The sequence below is a fragment of the Orbicella faveolata genome, unplaced genomic scaffold, assembly GCF_042242905.1.
Source record: "Orbicella faveolata isolate gen_17 unplaced genomic scaffold, um_ofav_v1 contig_12, whole genome shotgun sequence".
Lineage (NCBI taxonomy): Eukaryota > Metazoa > Cnidaria > Anthozoa > Scleractinia > Merulinidae > Orbicella > Orbicella faveolata.
In genome coordinates, this window is record NW_028301539.1 from 22,121,670 (window position 1) to 22,139,862 (window position 18,193).

At 40.1% G+C, this 18,193-nt stretch overlaps 1 protein-coding gene across 1 annotated transcript; it reads left to right on the forward strand.

Annotated features, from left to right (window-relative positions):
- Positions 1 to 5,763: 5,763 nt before the first annotated feature.
- On the forward strand, positions 5,764 to 17,649 carry LOC149117193 (uncharacterized). The gene is made up of 2 exons (XM_089282855.1): positions 5,764 to 6,039; positions 12,064 to 17,649. The coding sequence occupies exons 1-2, from the start codon at positions 5,988 to 5,990 to the stop codon at positions 16,395 to 16,397; spliced, it is 4,386 nt and encodes a 1,461-aa protein (XP_089138981.1). The 5' UTR covers positions 5,764 to 5,987; the 3' UTR covers positions 16,398 to 17,649.
- Positions 17,650 to 18,193: the final 544 nt, after the last annotated feature.

Consider the following 18,193-nt stretch of genomic DNA (forward strand, 5'->3'; position numbering starts at 1 on the left):
TCTGCTAGCTCTCCAGATAAGTACCACTATTACACTGTGGTTAGCAAGTTTATAATTGACCATGATTGCTAGAAGTGCTCGTAAGGTTGTAACATTATTATTTCGCGAGCTACCATACTTTGTCTTTGATTTTGTTCCTTTCCATGGTCAATTTAAGAATAGCCTGTGCAGTCCCTCACCAACAAAGAAATACCTAGATAAACTGGTTAGTATGCACGACCTAGATTTATTTAGTCTGAATACTGATGCAAATATAAATCCGGATTTTAAGAGCCACTGCCTGTAAATATGGAGAATCCGACGACAGGTCGGAAAATTCGGATTTTCTTTTATGGCGTCAAAAAGACCCTTTTGGTGAACTATTTTCAGAAATATACTTTTAAAGTTCCAGGGAGTTCACATTTTTGTGAAATCTAGGAAAGTTCGAAATACTGCTCAATCAACCAAGATGGCCGATGGTATTTATGCAAAATTGCACATTTTCAACAGGCCAGTACAGAAAGAACGAAACTTGCCTGGATTTCATATTGACATAGTTTGTAATTTACACCTTGATCATTACTCTGAGCTAAAAGTCATCTTGAAGTAAATATGTTTTGTTTAGTTCTTGGCCGTTTGAAAAATACAACTATCGTAATTAAATTTACACAAAAATTTCAACTGATTTTAGAGGGTCATGACTCTTCTAGTATACGCATCGCTGGACAAATAAAAGGTTCTAAAGGGAGAGTTATGCTATAAGTATACCATATCTAAGTGGCTAGTTTGGCCCGTGAAAATTAAGCGCGCTAGGCGAAAATCTATGAAGGGTATTTTGACCAATTGCGCCTTTTTGGGACGAGCGAGCAAGAACTTCGTTTTCGCAGTCATATTTATGAACATAATTCGACATGTTTCATCACTCAAATTATTCTTTGGCATTATGTATCACGCATGTAAGCAATAATTTATATCATACCTAAGCAATGGCCTTGGTTATAGATTGCAAAGTCCTGTAGAAATCTACGTGAGAAGACGGCTTGACTCTTGTGACGGGCCATGAAGTCACGAACGGGAGTTTCACTATTCCAAAATCGCCGTAAATTTGACAGATAAAACCGAGAAACGTTTGCTACTTCCTTTTTGGCCATTTTCCCTATGTATTTTATTCTAAAACAATGTAGAGGGAAAATTTCAAAGGCAGCGGTTTAAAACTGTGACTGGTCAATTGCATGGCGTGACACCGTGACAAGGAGCTGAGAACTATTTGCATTGTACACAAACGCTACTTATACACTTGCATTTCGTTCCGAGCAAACGTTCTATTAATCGTTGCAGCCGGGATTGGTTCCCCTTTTTTAAAGTAAAAAGAGAGAACTTATAACAAGAGATAACCAAGGAAAAAGTAGCGATGCCTTTTCTCCATTTATTCGCCAAAGGTGCTCAAGTTTTGAATGCAGGACTACCATTCCATCTTGAAGGCCGACATTTTGCAAAAATCGTCTGCTTGGGCGGCTGATTTCTAGAGGACTGTGTCATCTATAACCAAGGATTATTCTGAGGTATTATTTAAAGTATTGCTTTAGTGTACAATGCACGATGTCTACGAATAATTTGTGTTATGAAACATGTCGAATTATGTTTATAAAGATGACTGCGAAAACAAAGTTCTTGCTCGTTCGTCCCAAAAAGGCGCAATTGGTCAAAATACCCATTACAGTTTTTCGTTTAGCGCGCTTAATTTTCACGGGCCAAACTAGCCACTTAGATATGGTATACCTATAGCATAACTCTCCCTTTAGAGCCTTTTATTTGTTGAGGGATTCGTATACTAGAAGAGTTATGACCCTCTAAAATCAGTTGAAATTTTACATGTAAATTTAATTACGATAGTTGTATTTTTCAAACGGCCAAGAACTAGACAAAACATATTTACTTCAAGATGACTTTTAGCTCAGAGTAATGATCAAAGTGTAAATTACAAACTGTACTAATATGAAATCCAGGCAAGTTCCCTTTTTTCTGTGCTAGCCTATTGAAAATGTGCAAGTTTGCATAAATTCCATCAGCCATCTTGGTTGATTGAGCAGTATTTCGAACTTTCCTAGATTTCACAAAAATGTGAACTCGCTGAAACTTTAAAAGTACATTTCTGAAAATAGTTCACCAAAAGGGTCTTTTTGACGCCATAAAAGAAAACCCGAATTTTCCGACCTGTCGTCGGATTCTCCCAATTTACAGGCAGTGGCTCTCAATTTGTTTAACCAGTGTATTCGAAGTCGATATTACTCTCCCCACAGTTTTAGTTTACTCCAAAAACCAATTACATGTAGCACAATCTAGCAGTAATGCAACCTTCTCCTTGGTACACAATAACATCAGAAGTCTGAAGCGCAATCTCGAGAACTTCGAAGTTTATCTTTTGGTTGAGTTCGGATACCGTTTCAACGTCATTGGAGTTAGAGAGACGAAAATTACTGACTCAAATCTCTCCTCCATACAACCTGACCTTCCTGGTTATCTATTTGAATACGTACCAACACCTCTAGCCTTTGGAGGAGTTGGAATGGTCATTGATCTATTTCTGAGGTAAACAGGCATTGATTCCAAGCTTATTTTGATGAAGCATTAGAAAAATTCAGTACATCAGGTAAAACTATGTATACTATGGGTCACTTCAATATTAATCTGCTAAACATCAAGACTTGCCACTGTTCTAAGGACTTCCTACTTTCTTTGCAAAGTTATTCTTTTATCCCCCCCTATTAATAACCACACTAGAGTCTATAAAAACTCGGCCAGTCTAATTGACAATATTCTTGTGAACAAAACTGATAGTCAGATCTCATACGGTAATATCGCCTCAGACATAAGTGACCACTACTTTCAGTTTTGTGTATCTCAACCTGTGGGACAGAATCTTATCCTAAAATGCTTAAGATTCGGGATTATTCCCGCTTCTTCGAAGAACGTTTCGCGTCAGATCTGCTGCAAATTCGCTGGGACTCAATTTTATCTAACCAGAAAACCAATGTTGACAAATTGTTTTCTCGATTCCTTACTAAACTGAATAAACTTGAAAATAAGCATGTACCCTTGGTTCTATTGTCAAAACGTAAGGCTAAGCAGTTCTCTGAGCCCTGGATTTGCAATGGGCTATTGAAATCGATAACAGTGAAAAATGCGTTTTTTGTTTCTGGTGACGGGGACAAATATAAACTTTATAGGAACAAACTAGCAACTATCTTATTAGGCACAGTAAGAAATTGTATTACCATGCATATTATAGTGATAACTTAAGCAACATACAAAATACATGGCCGGGGATAAATGAATTAATTAACAGGAGGAAATTTCCTGCAACCCCTCAGAACCTGCCAGCATCATTAACAGTTATAATTCATCGGTCGGGAGAAAGTTAGCTTGCAAAATTCCTCAGTGTTAACCATTTTAGCAAATACTTACATGATTGCAGTTTCCAGGGTTCTTTCGTTTTTTGATCCTGTCACACAGCTTGAAATTGAGAGAGAAATTATGAGTTTGCCACCTAACAAGACTTACCGCTTCTACTCTTGCCCTGTTCGTATCCTGAAACGTGCAAAGAGCGACCTAACTAAACTCTTGGCCAAAATGATGAACAACTCAGTTAGTACAGGTCAATATCCATCAAAATTATAAGATGCTTGAGTTACAGTGGTATCATAAAATAATCTGAAATAATGATGAAACCGATCCAGCTAATTGCAGACCAATCTCGTTGCGTGCTATCTCTAATCGCATCTTTGAGGAAGTAATGTGTAATTGTTTAAAGCCTTTTTTGAAGAGGAAACGGCACGGCATATTGTTTCAGTTTCAGTACGGCTTTCATGAGAAGCGGCCGACCCAACATGCACTCCTTGAAGTTGTTAACACAATTCAAAACCATCTGAATAGTGAGCCTTTTTCATGTGAAATATTTCGTGACTTTAAAAAGGCATTTGACACAGTGGATAATAGCATTTTGTTACTCAAGCTAGAGTTTTATGGAATTAGAGGTCCTGTTCTTCACGAGCGCGTTGTTCAGAGAAATGTTTCTACCCAATGTATAAAGCTTTGTTTTAATTTGTCTTGGTACACAAAGTTGGTGTCCCTCGAGGGGGCGCTAATATGGCGGCCGTAAAGTAACAAAAGCATCTGTCATTGAGTTTTGCAATCAATACAAAACGTTATTACTCTAGAGCTCGGAAACACTGATTTAATACTTTGTCTAGCGTAATGACTGTTCACTTAGCAAAAACTTAAGCCATCTTTTCACCTACGCGAGAGCCTTTTTGCGTTCTATTACAAAACGAAGAACCCTTTTGAGCTTCGCCTGTTAAAACGTAACGAGTTCCCTTACTGTGCTACTCACTTGTCTATGGTGAACAACGCTATGAGAACTAACAATGAAAACTAAACGTCAAAAGTATACTTTGCCACATGGCCCATCAGGCTGGAGCTTACCCCGACTTGCGTAGCATGAAGCGACTAGGAGTAATTCTACTCCCCCCTGGGTGGGATGTTAGTCTATCGCAGGGTTACCCCTAGCATTAAGTTCACCGGTACCCATTTGTACACCTGGGTGGAGAGAGGCACTTCGTGAGTAAAGTTTGTTACCCAAGTACACAACACAACCAGGGCTCGAACCCGGACAGCTCGATCCGGAGACGAGCGCATTAGCCATGCGGCCACCGCGCCTCCCACATACTTAACACAAAGGTAGTTCTTAAAGCAAGGAGAGTAGTGATTTGGTGCATTTTGTAGTGATAAAAAATGACTATATGTCGTGGAAGACTTTGACGAAATGGTGAAATCCAACATGGCGAATCAAAGAAAGTGATCTCAATAATAAATAATAAACAGATCCTGATTATAAAATAAAATGACGTCTTGAGGATGAAATAACAAAAGATTGTGGGCCAAGCTTAGGGTCACATATTAAACGGAAAATAATTTTCATATTTCTCATTAAAAAGAAAGCCTAGGAGTTTTATTCACTCACGCTTGTACCACAGTGGGGGTATGAGTTTGCTTAATATACGTTCGAGGGTTAAGAAGCTTTAAGACACAATAAGTAACTGAAATCTCGCGACAAACTCGCCTAGTTTTCCTCATGATTTCGTGTATCGAGCAAAAACCCTGTGCTCATAGTAATAGAGAAAGGTTTTCCTTTCTAATATCATTTTGAATCAATCAGTTTCCATCAAATTAAGCTTAACAAAATAGCTAGTGAAATCCAATATGGCAGATCAAACAAAGTGCACTGGTTTAATGACGTCATAAATAAAGAATCTTATTTTGTAGGCCAAGCTTAGGCTAGGGTTATCTATGAAACGCAAAGTAATTTTCATATTTCTCAATAAAAAGAAATGCTAGGGATTACATTCACTTCTCCTTGTATCACGGTGGATAAGGAAATCTCGTGGTTAACTCGCCCTGTTTTTCTTGCGATTTCTTTCGCTATTCGGGAAAAAAAACCCCTGTGTTCACAGAAATAGAAAAAAATAAAAGGCTCGCGTCTAACCAGCCTGGTTTTCTCGCGATTTCAGTTATTCTGTAAGTAAACACTGTATGTAAACACTTTGCTCATGAACATAGTAATAGGAGACAAACTTGCTTGCGTTTTTCAAGAGATTTCACGCTATATTCAAACACACACTGCGTTTGATACTTGTTAAAAAAACCTCGCGAATAACTCGTCGACAGTCCTTTGCACGGTGACTAACTTGCATGGTTTTCACGAGTATGACTTTATTTTAATAAACACTGCGTTGATCTTAATACAGAATTAAAATCTCGTGACTAACTCACCTGATTTTCCCCGAGTATTCCGATATTCAAAAAGTCACGTCATTGTGAAACTGTCTGATTGTCTAACTCCACTGAATTTTTTTGTCATGGTTAAAACATCCGAAGTGAATTTTCCCGCGGCAATTTGCTGTAAGCAGTGGGTCGGTTTGGAAGAAACTTGAACAAGCCACGTACTCAACATGGCAAAAGTTCAAGCTGCACTTTACATCTTGTTGTGTATCGTTCTTAAAGGTAGGTTTTCTTGGCATTGAACACAAACATAGGTCGATGTAATACAATGCACATTGTTACGGTACACGTGACAGGTAACAGTTTCTTAATTCTATGGCGCGGAAAAAATACGAGAATACCGCAAGCAGAGTACACAAGGTATTCGTAGCTAATATTCTCCTGTAGAGAAGTCATTCAACTCTGTATTAACTGTGATTCGGTGATTTGATCTTGTGTTTACCATGCAAACTTCTGTCGGGTCAAATTATAATTATATTCATTTTTTAAACTTACGCGATCCTGCAAGTTGGAACAGTTTTCTAATCACTGTAGTTTAATATTTGTTGAAAGAGTTGTGGGAATCTACTTGGAGGAAGGCTGCATTTCCACAACGTAAAAACGACGCCTTTAGTACAATGTATAAGTTAGAGAAGTGCATTATGAAGGGCAAACAGTAACAGAGATGAAATGAAGTATTCAAACGAAATGGAGCGGAAGTTTTGATTTTTAGGGACCTTTAGTTTATTACATTGTAAACATGCACTGCGTTTGATACTAGCACGGAATATCTCGCGAATAACTTGTCGAGTTTTCTAAGACACCTCCCCCAGATTCAGGTAATTCAACATTTCATTTACGTATGGAGGAAAACTGGTGACTAACTCGTATGGTTTACCAGCAGTTTTTCTTTATTTCAATAAACGCCGCATTGATATCAATAGAGAAAATCTCGTGACTAACTCGTCTGGTTTCCACGTGAAGGACAAACATTAGCAGAGATGAAATAAAGTATTGAAAGGAAAGAAAGTGGAAGTTTTAATTTTTTCAGGGCGCGTTTGTTTGTTACTCTAGGAGAAGTGGTGGGGAGGGGTATCATTAGGTTTCTCTTGAGTGTAACGCAAGGTAACTTTATTTAAACACAGGGGAAAATTCCTTCAGCCTTCATTCCGGCTGGGCTCTTCTTGGATCTAGGTTTAGTTGAGAAGAGGGGGTGGGGGGGAGGTGGGGTCTCCCATGTGAAAAGGTCGAGTTGAATTAAAGCCCTTAAAGAAATCAAGCCTGGTGTGAAGAACACCACCCTTAAAACGGACATGACAGCTTTTTTCTACACAATTTCTTCTAGTGCAACCTTAAAAGATACCTTGACGGCTAAATATAGTAGCGTTTCGTCCGGATCACCGTAAGCGAGAGAACATCGTCTCTTGTTGAATCCAAATCCGCCTTCCGGCCTGTCGCTCCGTTTAAAGATTGATCCAGACATTCACTTGTGCCGTTTCGATACTATCGGCGAACATGTCTGCGAAGTTGGATGAATTTGCGGTGCAAGAAATCCACTCCTATGTCAAATACATAACGGAAATTCTCGGTTGAAACTCCGTGTTAGAAATTTCCGCATTAACATTTACAGCTCCCAAGGTTATTTACGCGTACGACAGCCGATAACGAGAGGCCATTAAGATAAGCAATTCCATCGGATACGTGTAATTTGATTGAAAATTTACATCGAAAAATCATTCGGCCGTGAAAGTTCAAACTCTCTGGCTTAGTCGGTAGTCCTTCTTTTCGCGCGCTTCTTCGTCCCCAGGATTTCGCGTGGCCATAATCGGTAGTTATTTGGTATTTTCATGAAATGGGCCCGGATGACTACAAACTTTAGCTGCACCTAATACTGGCGTAAGCATAACGATTATCCTCGAGGCCAATTTTGTATTCCAAAGCTCCTGATACAAGGCCAAAGTGCACAATAAACAAACGCTACATTCCGCCAAAACTTGTGCGAAAAGGACTCAAGCTGTAGACAAATACGTTCAATGCGTCCACCCTTGTACCACGATGGGGTGATGATTTTGCTTGTAAGTCCAAGGGTTAAGGCATGCCAAGTTGTAGAAATCCTATGATCAACTCGCCTTGCTTCTCTTGTAATTCGTTTGTTATTCGGGAAAATCCCTGCGTTCATCATAAGAGGGAAAATCCCCTGACTAACTAGCCTTGTTCCGTCTCGTGATTTAGTTTATTCTTCAAGTAAACACGGTGCGTAAAAATACTGTGTTTAGAAGACCACTTTGCCTGAATCTCCTAGATATTTCCTAGGTACTTTTAAACATGCTCTGGGTTTGATACTAGCACAGGAAATTTCACGAGTAACTCGTCCAGTTTTTAACAGACTAAATTCAACAGTTCTTTGATACGAATAGAGGAAAACTGGTGACTCATGGTTAACCACGAGTTTTCCTATATCTCAGTAAACACCACATTGATATTGAAAGAGAAAATCTCGTGACTAACTCGTCTGGTTTCCACGAGATTTCCGTTTTTCGGTCTTATTCAAATAGAGAATGCGCTTTTACTCTTAATACACCAACTGTAGAAATCTCGTGATTGACTTAGACGACTGAAGTGTTTTGCGTTTTTGTTCTAAGATTGGAAGTGAACTTTGCCGCAAATTTTTGCTATAAGCAGTGGGTGGGTTTCGAAGCAACTTGAACCAGTTACGTATGCAACATGGTAAGAATAAGCTGAATTATATTGTTGCGAATCATTAGTTTTTCAGTGTTGGTTAAAAACACAGGTCAGTATGGCACAATGCTCAGTGTTTAGTTACAAATGTCTGACGCGGCCGGAAATTAAGGGAAAAAAAAGTTAGCAATGCGAGAAAAAAATTCGAGAATACAGCAAGCAGAATACCCGGCATTCGTAGAGAAGTATTGTGTATCAGCAGTGATGTTTACGAAGCAAACCTCTGTCGGGTCAATATAATTATAATCGTATTATCTTTGGACTTATACGATGCTGCAAGTCTGAACTGTTCCAGTCACTGTAGTTCGATGATTGATCCAAGAGCCCGATGTGTGTTTATGCCTAGGGGAAGGTTGCATTTTCGGAAAGCAATAAGGGTGATTCGTGTATCTGCAATTGCCACGCCACAAACTATGAAATTTGGATCTACCGTTAAATCTTTGCAAATTGCAAATTGGGGAAGGGGTTTCTCAGACTCACCCTTCAACTTTTCCAAAAAAATTTTGCATTCGATAATAAATATATGTGGGTCACCGAGCTCGTTTTTGAGTTGCAAGCACTTCTTCGTCGTCGGCGTTGGCTCGTGTCCGCGTGTCCGAGCATCAGTACAGTCTCCTCTTCTTTGATGGCCTCGGAAATGGCTTAGCAGGCCAATCCTTTCATAGAAATTGCGAGGGCAGCGAGGGAACGGGAGATTGGGCGGTGGGCGAGGGGCTGAAAGGCGGCGTTTAATCTGCAACCAAAACGGACTCCTCCTGCTCGTCCTCTGCGCTGAACATACACTCGCCATCACCAACGCTCTAAGCACTTAGAGCTAAAATTGAGGCTTTGCAGAACCATAGCTTACACGACCTCCATTCCTTTTACATAAATTTTGGCATTATCCCAAACGTTTAACTCTGCGGACAAGCGCTCATTGTCTCACATGCCACATTGCTGAGAGGCGATTACGTACACACTTCGGACTCGCCTTCGTCCACAAGAGATCTGAGAACAAGATTACTTTAACTGACGTGCTATCATCTGAGTGAGATTAAAGCCACAATTCACTTGAAGAGATTTATTTTACTTTGCACAAACATCGAAACTGAGTCGCGTATAAAATTCCTCATTTGCGCGAATTTTAAAAATCCGTCTCTTGCGCATGTGTTTGGACTTGCAGCTGATATTGCGAGTCATCAACAAGTAAGGAAATAAAACCACAATTCATGAACTTCAGCAATTCTGTTTAGCTGCAAAGACGTAAAGGCAATTAAAACTAGTTAGTAATCTAACATCACAATCTAACATTTCCTATTTATGAATTATTGGTTAGTAGCTCCATTTATGACTAAGAAGTCCATCGTTATACACATGGCACTTTGTAAGTATCGTGCCGCTATTTTTCAGCTAGCCAAATGTAAGCATGGTTTCCAGTAGCCTGCGATGCGGGAGTTGTCATATTTCATGAACGAAGGGGAGACAGAGAGAGGAGGGCTTGATTGCAGGCTAGGTGTATGCTAGATTTAAAAAACGACTGCTTCATCAGTGCCGTTTACAGTGGATTTGAATAAGGTCACGGGAAAAAAAAAAGACCAATTGAAAAAATTAAGAACCTCTATATTTGGTAACAATCACGGAAAAGTCGACAGTTTTAGGGGTGTCAAGGAATGTTTGGTATCGGGAAGGGAAAATGCATGATCATCAGTGGTTCGGTTGACTTGATCAGGTGTGACGTTACTTTGAAATTAATAAGCAATTTGCAATCAATATACCTGACCGTATTCGCAAAAACATGCCCGCAGACAGCTCAAAGACAGTCTCAGTGGCCACAAGTGCTCTGACCACCCCCCTAGCTACGAGATTGGCCTGTCACGCATGCACGTGGCATGGGCTCATCCAGCAGAATGCCATTTTAACACAGCACCCTCAAGAAAGGTTCAACAACTGAGCGAAGTGCCCAGCAACACAGTAAATATCAAGGTTATTTGGCACATAAAACTCAAAGTCTAGTTAAGTGAAGGTGTCGGCAAAAAGATACCCTCCCCTCCGCCCTGCTTATGACAGCTGGCCACCAGCAAACCACCAGCAGATAGGCCAGTGCCTGGGCGATGTCCCCAGCCCGGCCTTGACGGATTCCTCCTAGATTTAGACAGGCTGGCTAAGCCTGGGTTCGGGCTTGGCCCGAACAGCGAGCAATTTTTTTTTCAAATCGCTCAGATTCCTTTCCTTGATCTACTTGGAATTAACTTCATTTGCTACTGAGAATCCATTGCTACATGGCACTCTGCAAACATTGTGGCCATTTTTCAATTAGCGAAATGCAAAAAATGTTTGCGCGGAATAACGCACACAAAAAATACTTGCAGAAACGTAGCCACCCTCATAAACTCCGTTTGCAGTATATTAAAGCTTAAAGAACCTGATAAAAAATTAAGGCTCTCTTGATCGAGTGAAGATTTAAGGGCTGTCAAAAATTTTTTGGTATTGTTTTGGTACTGTGTGTCGCCTATTTTTGAACCAGTATCAGCGGTTCTTCTAACGTTTTTGGAAGTAACGATGCCATTTCTACATCGTATATAAGGTTCCATGTTTTGCACCTTTAAAGGACACGTTTTTGAACCTGTCACAAATTTTTTAAGTTTAATTATCATAGCCTTTTAACAGTTACAGGGTGAGAGCCTCAACACCTCCCTCGCCACTCCTCCCTCCGTGCACGGTCCCAACAAGGGCAAAATATATATATATATATATGTTGCACATTGAATTCAAGGAAAATAATGCAATAGTACAGATTTTTTATCGGTCACTTTTAAAGATTTTTTGTTATAATAACGACGCCGATTACAAATTACAATGCTGTTAACATGCCCTCACCTAACAGACCTTATCAAACGTGCAGATATAAGCGCGCGTACCACTAGGAGCTCTCAACAATTAAACATTCCTCTATTCAGAACAGCCACTGGCCAAAGAACACTTTATTATAGGACAACTACCATCTGGAACTCACTGGACCTTGCTTTGAAACTCAGTAGAACTATTTCAATTTTTAAAAAAGCATTGAAGCGTAAATTAATTGTAGAGTTTTTAAATTCGTGATTATGTAAATTAGAATGTAATATTATTAATTTTAGTATATTAGTATTTAATTGTAGTATTGTACCATATTGTCTTCGAAAAGCCCCCATGGGAAAAGATAATAAAGGATGTATGTATGTATGTATGTATGTATGTATGTATGTATGTATGTATGTATGTATGTATGTATGTATGTATGTATGTATGTATGTATGAATTGGAATTAACTGAATTCTAATCAGCCCAACCTAGCCCTTCCCGGAAAAAAACAACTTAAACCGTCCAACCCTGGTTATCTGTTCTCTTAACAACCGGTGAAAAAAGTTCAGATTTAAGCCAAAAAGTTTAAAGTATACCTAATTCGCAAGACAGTGTGCGTTTCGTCACGAATCAAAAAGAGAGTCGGCTTGGTTAACAGTGCTGTATTGACAACATAGTTGACTTTATTCCTTTCTAACCATTACACAGGACGTGTTTCTAAAGGAAAGGAATTGTACATCTCCTGTACATCAGGTAACGACAGTTGGTCATGTAATCAGACAAACCCCTGCGAAACCATTTGGAGGGCTGTCACGTTGGCGTCACGAGGAGATAAAATTCACTTGAACGGCACAAACACTGAAAATGATCCCTACACCTGCCAATCAGAAACTCCACTACATCCGGGAATTTACATCAACAAGAGCCTCTCTCTGGTAGGTTTCGGTCCCAAGCGTCCTCACATACGATGCCCTGAGGGTTTGACGTCTGATGGCTCGGATGATGCGCAGCAGATGCATATCACCTTATCAGGTCTGTTCCTGGACGAGAGCTTGGTGTATTTTCAGGATTCGTCTGTTGACATCGACAGATGCAAATTTGAAGGTAGCAAACGTGGTGTGCAGTTCTTAGTGAGTACGAGGATGGTGTCAACCATTCAAATTACCAATTCAACTTTTGTCAATAACAGTGAGTGTATCTCAGTTTTTGTCAACAAAACAATGAACCTATCAGAGGCTGTCCTAGTAATTCTTAAGCTCAAAAATTCCTCTTATCATGGTAGTGCAATGTCAGACGAGGGAAGCTGTGTGTCGTTCAGTGAATCACCTGACAATAAACACTCTGTAAGTGTAAACATCACGCTGGAAAATGTCACATTTTCCGACAACAAGTTTGGTTCAAAAGGTCTTGTTTTCTTAGATATGGAAAATGGCAACCAGGATATCAACCTTCAGAAAGTGAAGTTTATAAAAAACAGTGTATTGTCGGGCCGAAAGTTTTTTGCAAATGACGGTCTCAGTGAAATTCTTGTTCACAGCAACACTGTAAACATTTTTATTAATCAAAGCAGCCTCTCGAGTACAAATGCAAGATCATTCATGGTAAACGCATCTAACATTTCGATGCAGATCTTTAACTCTAGTTTTGGAGGCCACAAATGCGAAGGAAATGGCGGAGTCATGTTACTGAAAGGAACCCATCGTTGCCAAGTGAACGTGTCCAATTCATCGTTTGTCAAGACGTCTGCTTCTCAAGGTGGGGCGTTCGACATTGAATGCGTGGAAGTCAGGTTTAATTTACTAGAGAGTATTTTCTTACATAACAACGCTACAGATGGAAATGGAGGTGCTGTCTTGGTCACTGGACACAGAGCTTCAGTATGGTTTCTTGATTGTTCTTTTACAAACAGCCTAGCGGAAGGAGAAGTGGTAGGACAGGAGTACGGAGGAGGGGCCATATTTGTTACTTCAGAGTTACCGCCCATTCATCGTTCAACATTTCAGACGAGTCGCTTAGACGGTGCTATATTCTTGACTGTGGAACGCTGCAGATTTATTGGCTGCAGATCATCGTTTGGAGGAGCGTTAGGTGTCTGGTACGTTAACCATGACCATCTACAGCTGGTCATTAAACACAGTGACTTTATTTTCAATTATGCAATCGATGGTGGAGCAGTAGAAACTTATTATAGTACTACGCATTATCCTGGGGTTATGACAGATGACTGTCGTACAAGAGACACGGGTATCTTTGAAACCTCAATAGAAAACTCGACTTTCTCAAGAAATGAAGCAACTATTGGTAGTGCCCTAATTTTAGAGGTTGGAATCTCCAATCACAGTGTTATAACTCTTGACAAAGTTATTATGGATTCAAATAGTGCATTCGACACTGCAACAGCAGTTATTTTGAACGCTTGCAAACTTAAAATATCCCAGTCCCGATTTCTTAACAACAGAGCAGCTGTAGCAGCGGGTGGAATAGGAATTAAGGATGTCATAAGTACTGAAGTTGTTGACTCCATTTTTGACGGCAATTACGGCGGGGCTGAGACTTCATCTGTTCCGAGTGGAGGTGCACTTACCTTGCTAAATTCTGATATTGATGATCGTTACCATGATAGTGCATTTATTTCGATTATAAACTCGACATTCAACAACTGTTCTGCGTCAAGTGGAGGCGCTATATCCTTGGTGTCGTACAAACCGGTACATCTCACAATAAATAGCTCTCGATTCACAAAAAATCACTCCGTGAAGGGTGGAGGGGCCACATGGTTATCACTGACAGAAGACACTAAAAAAGGTCCAGCAAAATGCAACGCAGATTACCGGCCTTCATGGCTTTACAAAAGTCACGTGATATTCGAGGATACAACATTTGAGGAAAATATTGCAGCTGAAGTGGGCGGCGCTGTATACATAACTAATGGCAATATAACACTTTCCAGGTCCCATTTTGTTGACAATTTTGCGTCTCTCGGTAGTCATATCTACGCAGTGGATGGTTCCACAAGTCTTAATATACAGAGCAGTCGTTTTAGTCAAACTGTAAAAGAATCGAATCGTAGCATACCAAACAGCACAAATCCCTCTTTTATTGATTTCAGGAGCGGAGGACCAATCTTTCTATTCAACACCACATTGAACGCAAGTCTCTATAGGAACAAGATAACTCTGATTGTTTTAGCCAAAAGTAATCTAAAATTTCTTGGAAAGGACAACTTGACAAACTTTTCTTGTTCTTTAGGAAGTAAGATGATGAACACTAATTTTACAACCAATATCACAAGTCAGAGGAACAGCTCCTGTAATGTCCATATTATAACTCAACATATAACATATGATTGCTTGGCGTGCGCGGAGAATACGTATAGTCTTCTGGGAGGTCATGCGATTGAAGGACAAATAGATCCAGGATTTCAGTGTCTTCAATGTCCATTTGGAGGAAACTGTACCCAGAATATAATCGCTAAACCTAATTTCTGGGGATTTAAAGAACAGAACAACCCACCATCGCTTCATTTTACCATGTGCCCTGGGGGCTATTGTAGTCCTCCTCAAGAAGCAAACTTTCCAGAATACAATGGTTGTCAGGGTAACCGTTCTGGCGAATTGTGTGGACGCTGTAATGATGGCTACACGGAGACACTTTACTCTACAAAGTGCAGACCATCGCATCAGTGCAAAGATCATTGGTTCTGGCCAGTGGCTATATTTTATGTATCACTCATGGCATTGTACTTCACATTTAAGCTTCCTATCATCCTCTGGATCGGGCGCCAAATCCTGTGGTTCAAAGAAGGCCAACCCGCGAGCCAAAATGATGACTTTGACAAAGGCTATCTGAAGATTGTCTTCTACTTTTATCAAGCTGCAAATCTTCTCGTCGTTTCCAGCTCGTCACAACATGCCATTAAAACTACTCTTATTGAGCCAACTCTCGGGTTCTTTAACTTCAAATCATATTCTTTTGGAATGATTTGTCCATTTGCTGGCCTTACGGTGGTGTCTAAGCAGTTCTTTTCTGCCTCACATGTTTTTGGCACAATGCTCATGATTTGCTTCTTTTACGTTTTGCATTGGGGAATCCAAAGAGTTCGAGGTCAGGGAGCCCCTTCTGTTGGCCCTTATGTTGGCGGTATCTTACAAACCTTGTTGCTAGGATATACTACCTTAGCTACAATAAGCTTCGGTCTGCTACGTTGCGTTCCCATTGGCTCAGAGAAGCGTTTATTTTATGATGGTAACCATGTTTGTTTTCAGTGGTGGCAATACATTTTGGTAGGATTTGTCTGCACATTTTTGATACCCTTTGTGTTTGTGCTGCTTTGGGGTTCTTATAAGTTGTATGGTAAGACTCTGTCTGTGTGGAAGTTTCTCTTGGCTTGTTTCTTGCCGTTGCCATCGTTAATCTACTGGTTGTTCATCTCCTTCTGTCAAGTGCTGCGCGACCCAGTGAACGAAGTGTCGACTCCGCTCCAGGAGTCAAGGAATTCTGTAGAGAGGGTTCTTTACGATTCTTTTAAAAGACCGGAAGAGGGTCGAAAATTATCCCTGAGTTGGGAAGGTATTATGATCGGCCGACGGTTGATTCTTGTTGTGATGAACACTTTTGTGATTAACCCAATGCCTCGTCTTGTCATTATGAGCGTGCTTTGTTTTCTCTTTCTTCTTCACCACAGTTTTACTCAGCCGTTTCGCGATAATATTGCTAACACAGCAGAAACCATTTCTTTGCTCTTTATTGTTGTCTTAGCTAATGTGAACGTGTTTTTTGCTTCTTTTCTGTCGTTGGCAGTTCCACATGAAGATGTCTTAAGCCCTTGGTGGAAAGTCTTTGAAGGGGTGGAAATTACCATTCTTTGTTTTGCACCTGTGGTTTTTGGGCTCCTTGTGGTCACTGCGATATTATCGCAGTTATGTCGGCTAACTGTTGTGGTGTGTCGTCTTCTTCGCAAGTTCTGGTTGGTTTGCTGCCGTTCGTATTGCAGCAACCCGGACAACGAGACTAAACCTTTATTGGATCCAGTTAGGAGTTGAACTGGTTTACCGTTAGTCCGTAACGACCCTCTCTCTGTCACGTAACGCTTCGATCTCCGTAGAGGGACCCTCTCTCGAAAGAGCGTAACGTTGCGTGGCAGAGAAAGGGTCAGAAGCGCGCTAGTTTTTAATAGTGTTTGTTCGGGACACTAAAGACAATACAAAAATTTATATTTACAGGTAATCTGACAAAGCTAGTTAATGCATGTGATTGCTAATCTAGTAACCCCAAGGACGATTCTCGTATAACAAGAACGGGGTTGCTCCTCGGAAATTTTGAAAAGTTCCTGAGAACTACCCCTGAGAATTACCAAGATGATGTGTTGTGGGCGTGGCTTCAATTTTTTTTTAGCCCTTAGAGATAACAATTCTATTAATTGGCGCTGACTTTTCCGGCTTAATTCCATAAAAGGTATCGCAAAAGACCCTGCTGTGGACTTTTTGAGGCTGAACACCCTAAGAGGTAACAAAACTGCTTTTTAGCCCCTGAAAGATACGACGAGCACCCCCCGTCCTTTTTATATGGGAGTTCCCACCCGGGCTAGTGGTAACATAAAAAGCAAATTAATTTGTTAAAGACACCGGGCGGTCTTAGGTAACCTGGAAATATTTCCTGACCTTACGGTAATTTTTAAGATATTCGGAACTCCTTGGTTATATTCAGAAATCTTTGTCTTCGGAGCATTTTGATAAATCATAGGAAGTTTTGCAACTTCGGCCAGGCTGCGAGATTCTTTGGCAGTGTTTGGAATTCTTCGGAGTACATCTCGATTTTAGGGAAGAAAAATCAGCGCTAACAGATAAAATATTTGCTCTTTGGGTCAGTTTTTGGACGATTGTACGTATGCAAAACACTAACTGCTTAGCTTTTGAGGTGTAATATTAGTGTTACGCGTAGAGGCTAGAGCCTTAATCGATTATGGCCCCAGGTAGAGGTAAAAAGGTTATTTGCATTTTCCAAACGTAGAGCAGTGAAATTAGTTCCTGCAACATGCACAAGCGAAATTTAAAGGTTATGTAATATGGAAAAAGCGATTAAATAGTTTTAATAGATGGCCAGAAGTTTATGTCGAAATGCATGGTAATTCTCATTAGAAAACTGAGATGAAATACTAAAACAATGATTGTGAAATAGTAGCAGAACAGGTCCATCAGATGATAAGAATTGTTTGTGACGAAATTTGCTATTTAGCAACTGAATTTTTTCATATGTGAATTGTTATTAGATGTAATAAAATAGACATTACTTGAAGTGATATTCATAAAATTTTTACCGATGGTATCTAGTGCTCAGGTTCCTAGGACAGCGGTTGACCATCAAAGTGTTTCCTGCCAACCAGCCGCTGACCGAGGAGCCCGGCGACTCTATATGAGAGAATGGTCCGTTCCAGTTTAGCCACCAGGGATTGCAAATTGTGTTTTAGCATCGCCTAGGGTGTTTCATTCGTATTTCCATCTGTAGCCACTTATCAGTGGGACCTCTTGGGGTACGTTTTCAAAGTGAGCTAGCCGTAATGACATGAACTAGTTGTCATTTAACGAGTTTTGACCTTTTCTTTGTTTATATAATTGTGTACATTGTTGCCTCTTGTGTGGCAAAATTGACCTGATCTACCTTAAAGATCGTATCGATCACATTTGCCTCTTTTATATGGAATTTTATTGTGGTGGTTGAGTTTATAAGAATGCACCTGACGAGAGGTTATTCCATTTTGTATTGGTTCACGATCACTAAGCCACGAATTTTCACGGAAATCAGTCATACATTGAGTATTACCTAGCCTCTCTCGATTTTT

Coding starts and splice junctions, on each gene's coding strand:
- LOC149117193 (XM_089282855.1), top strand. CDS start 5,988: ATGGCAAAAGTTCAAGCTGCACTTTACATCTTGTTGTGTATCGTTCTT. Junction 6,040..12,063: donor GTTGTGTATCGTTCTTAAAG/GTAGGTTTTCTT, acceptor ACCATTACACAG/GACGTGTTTCTAAAGGAAAG.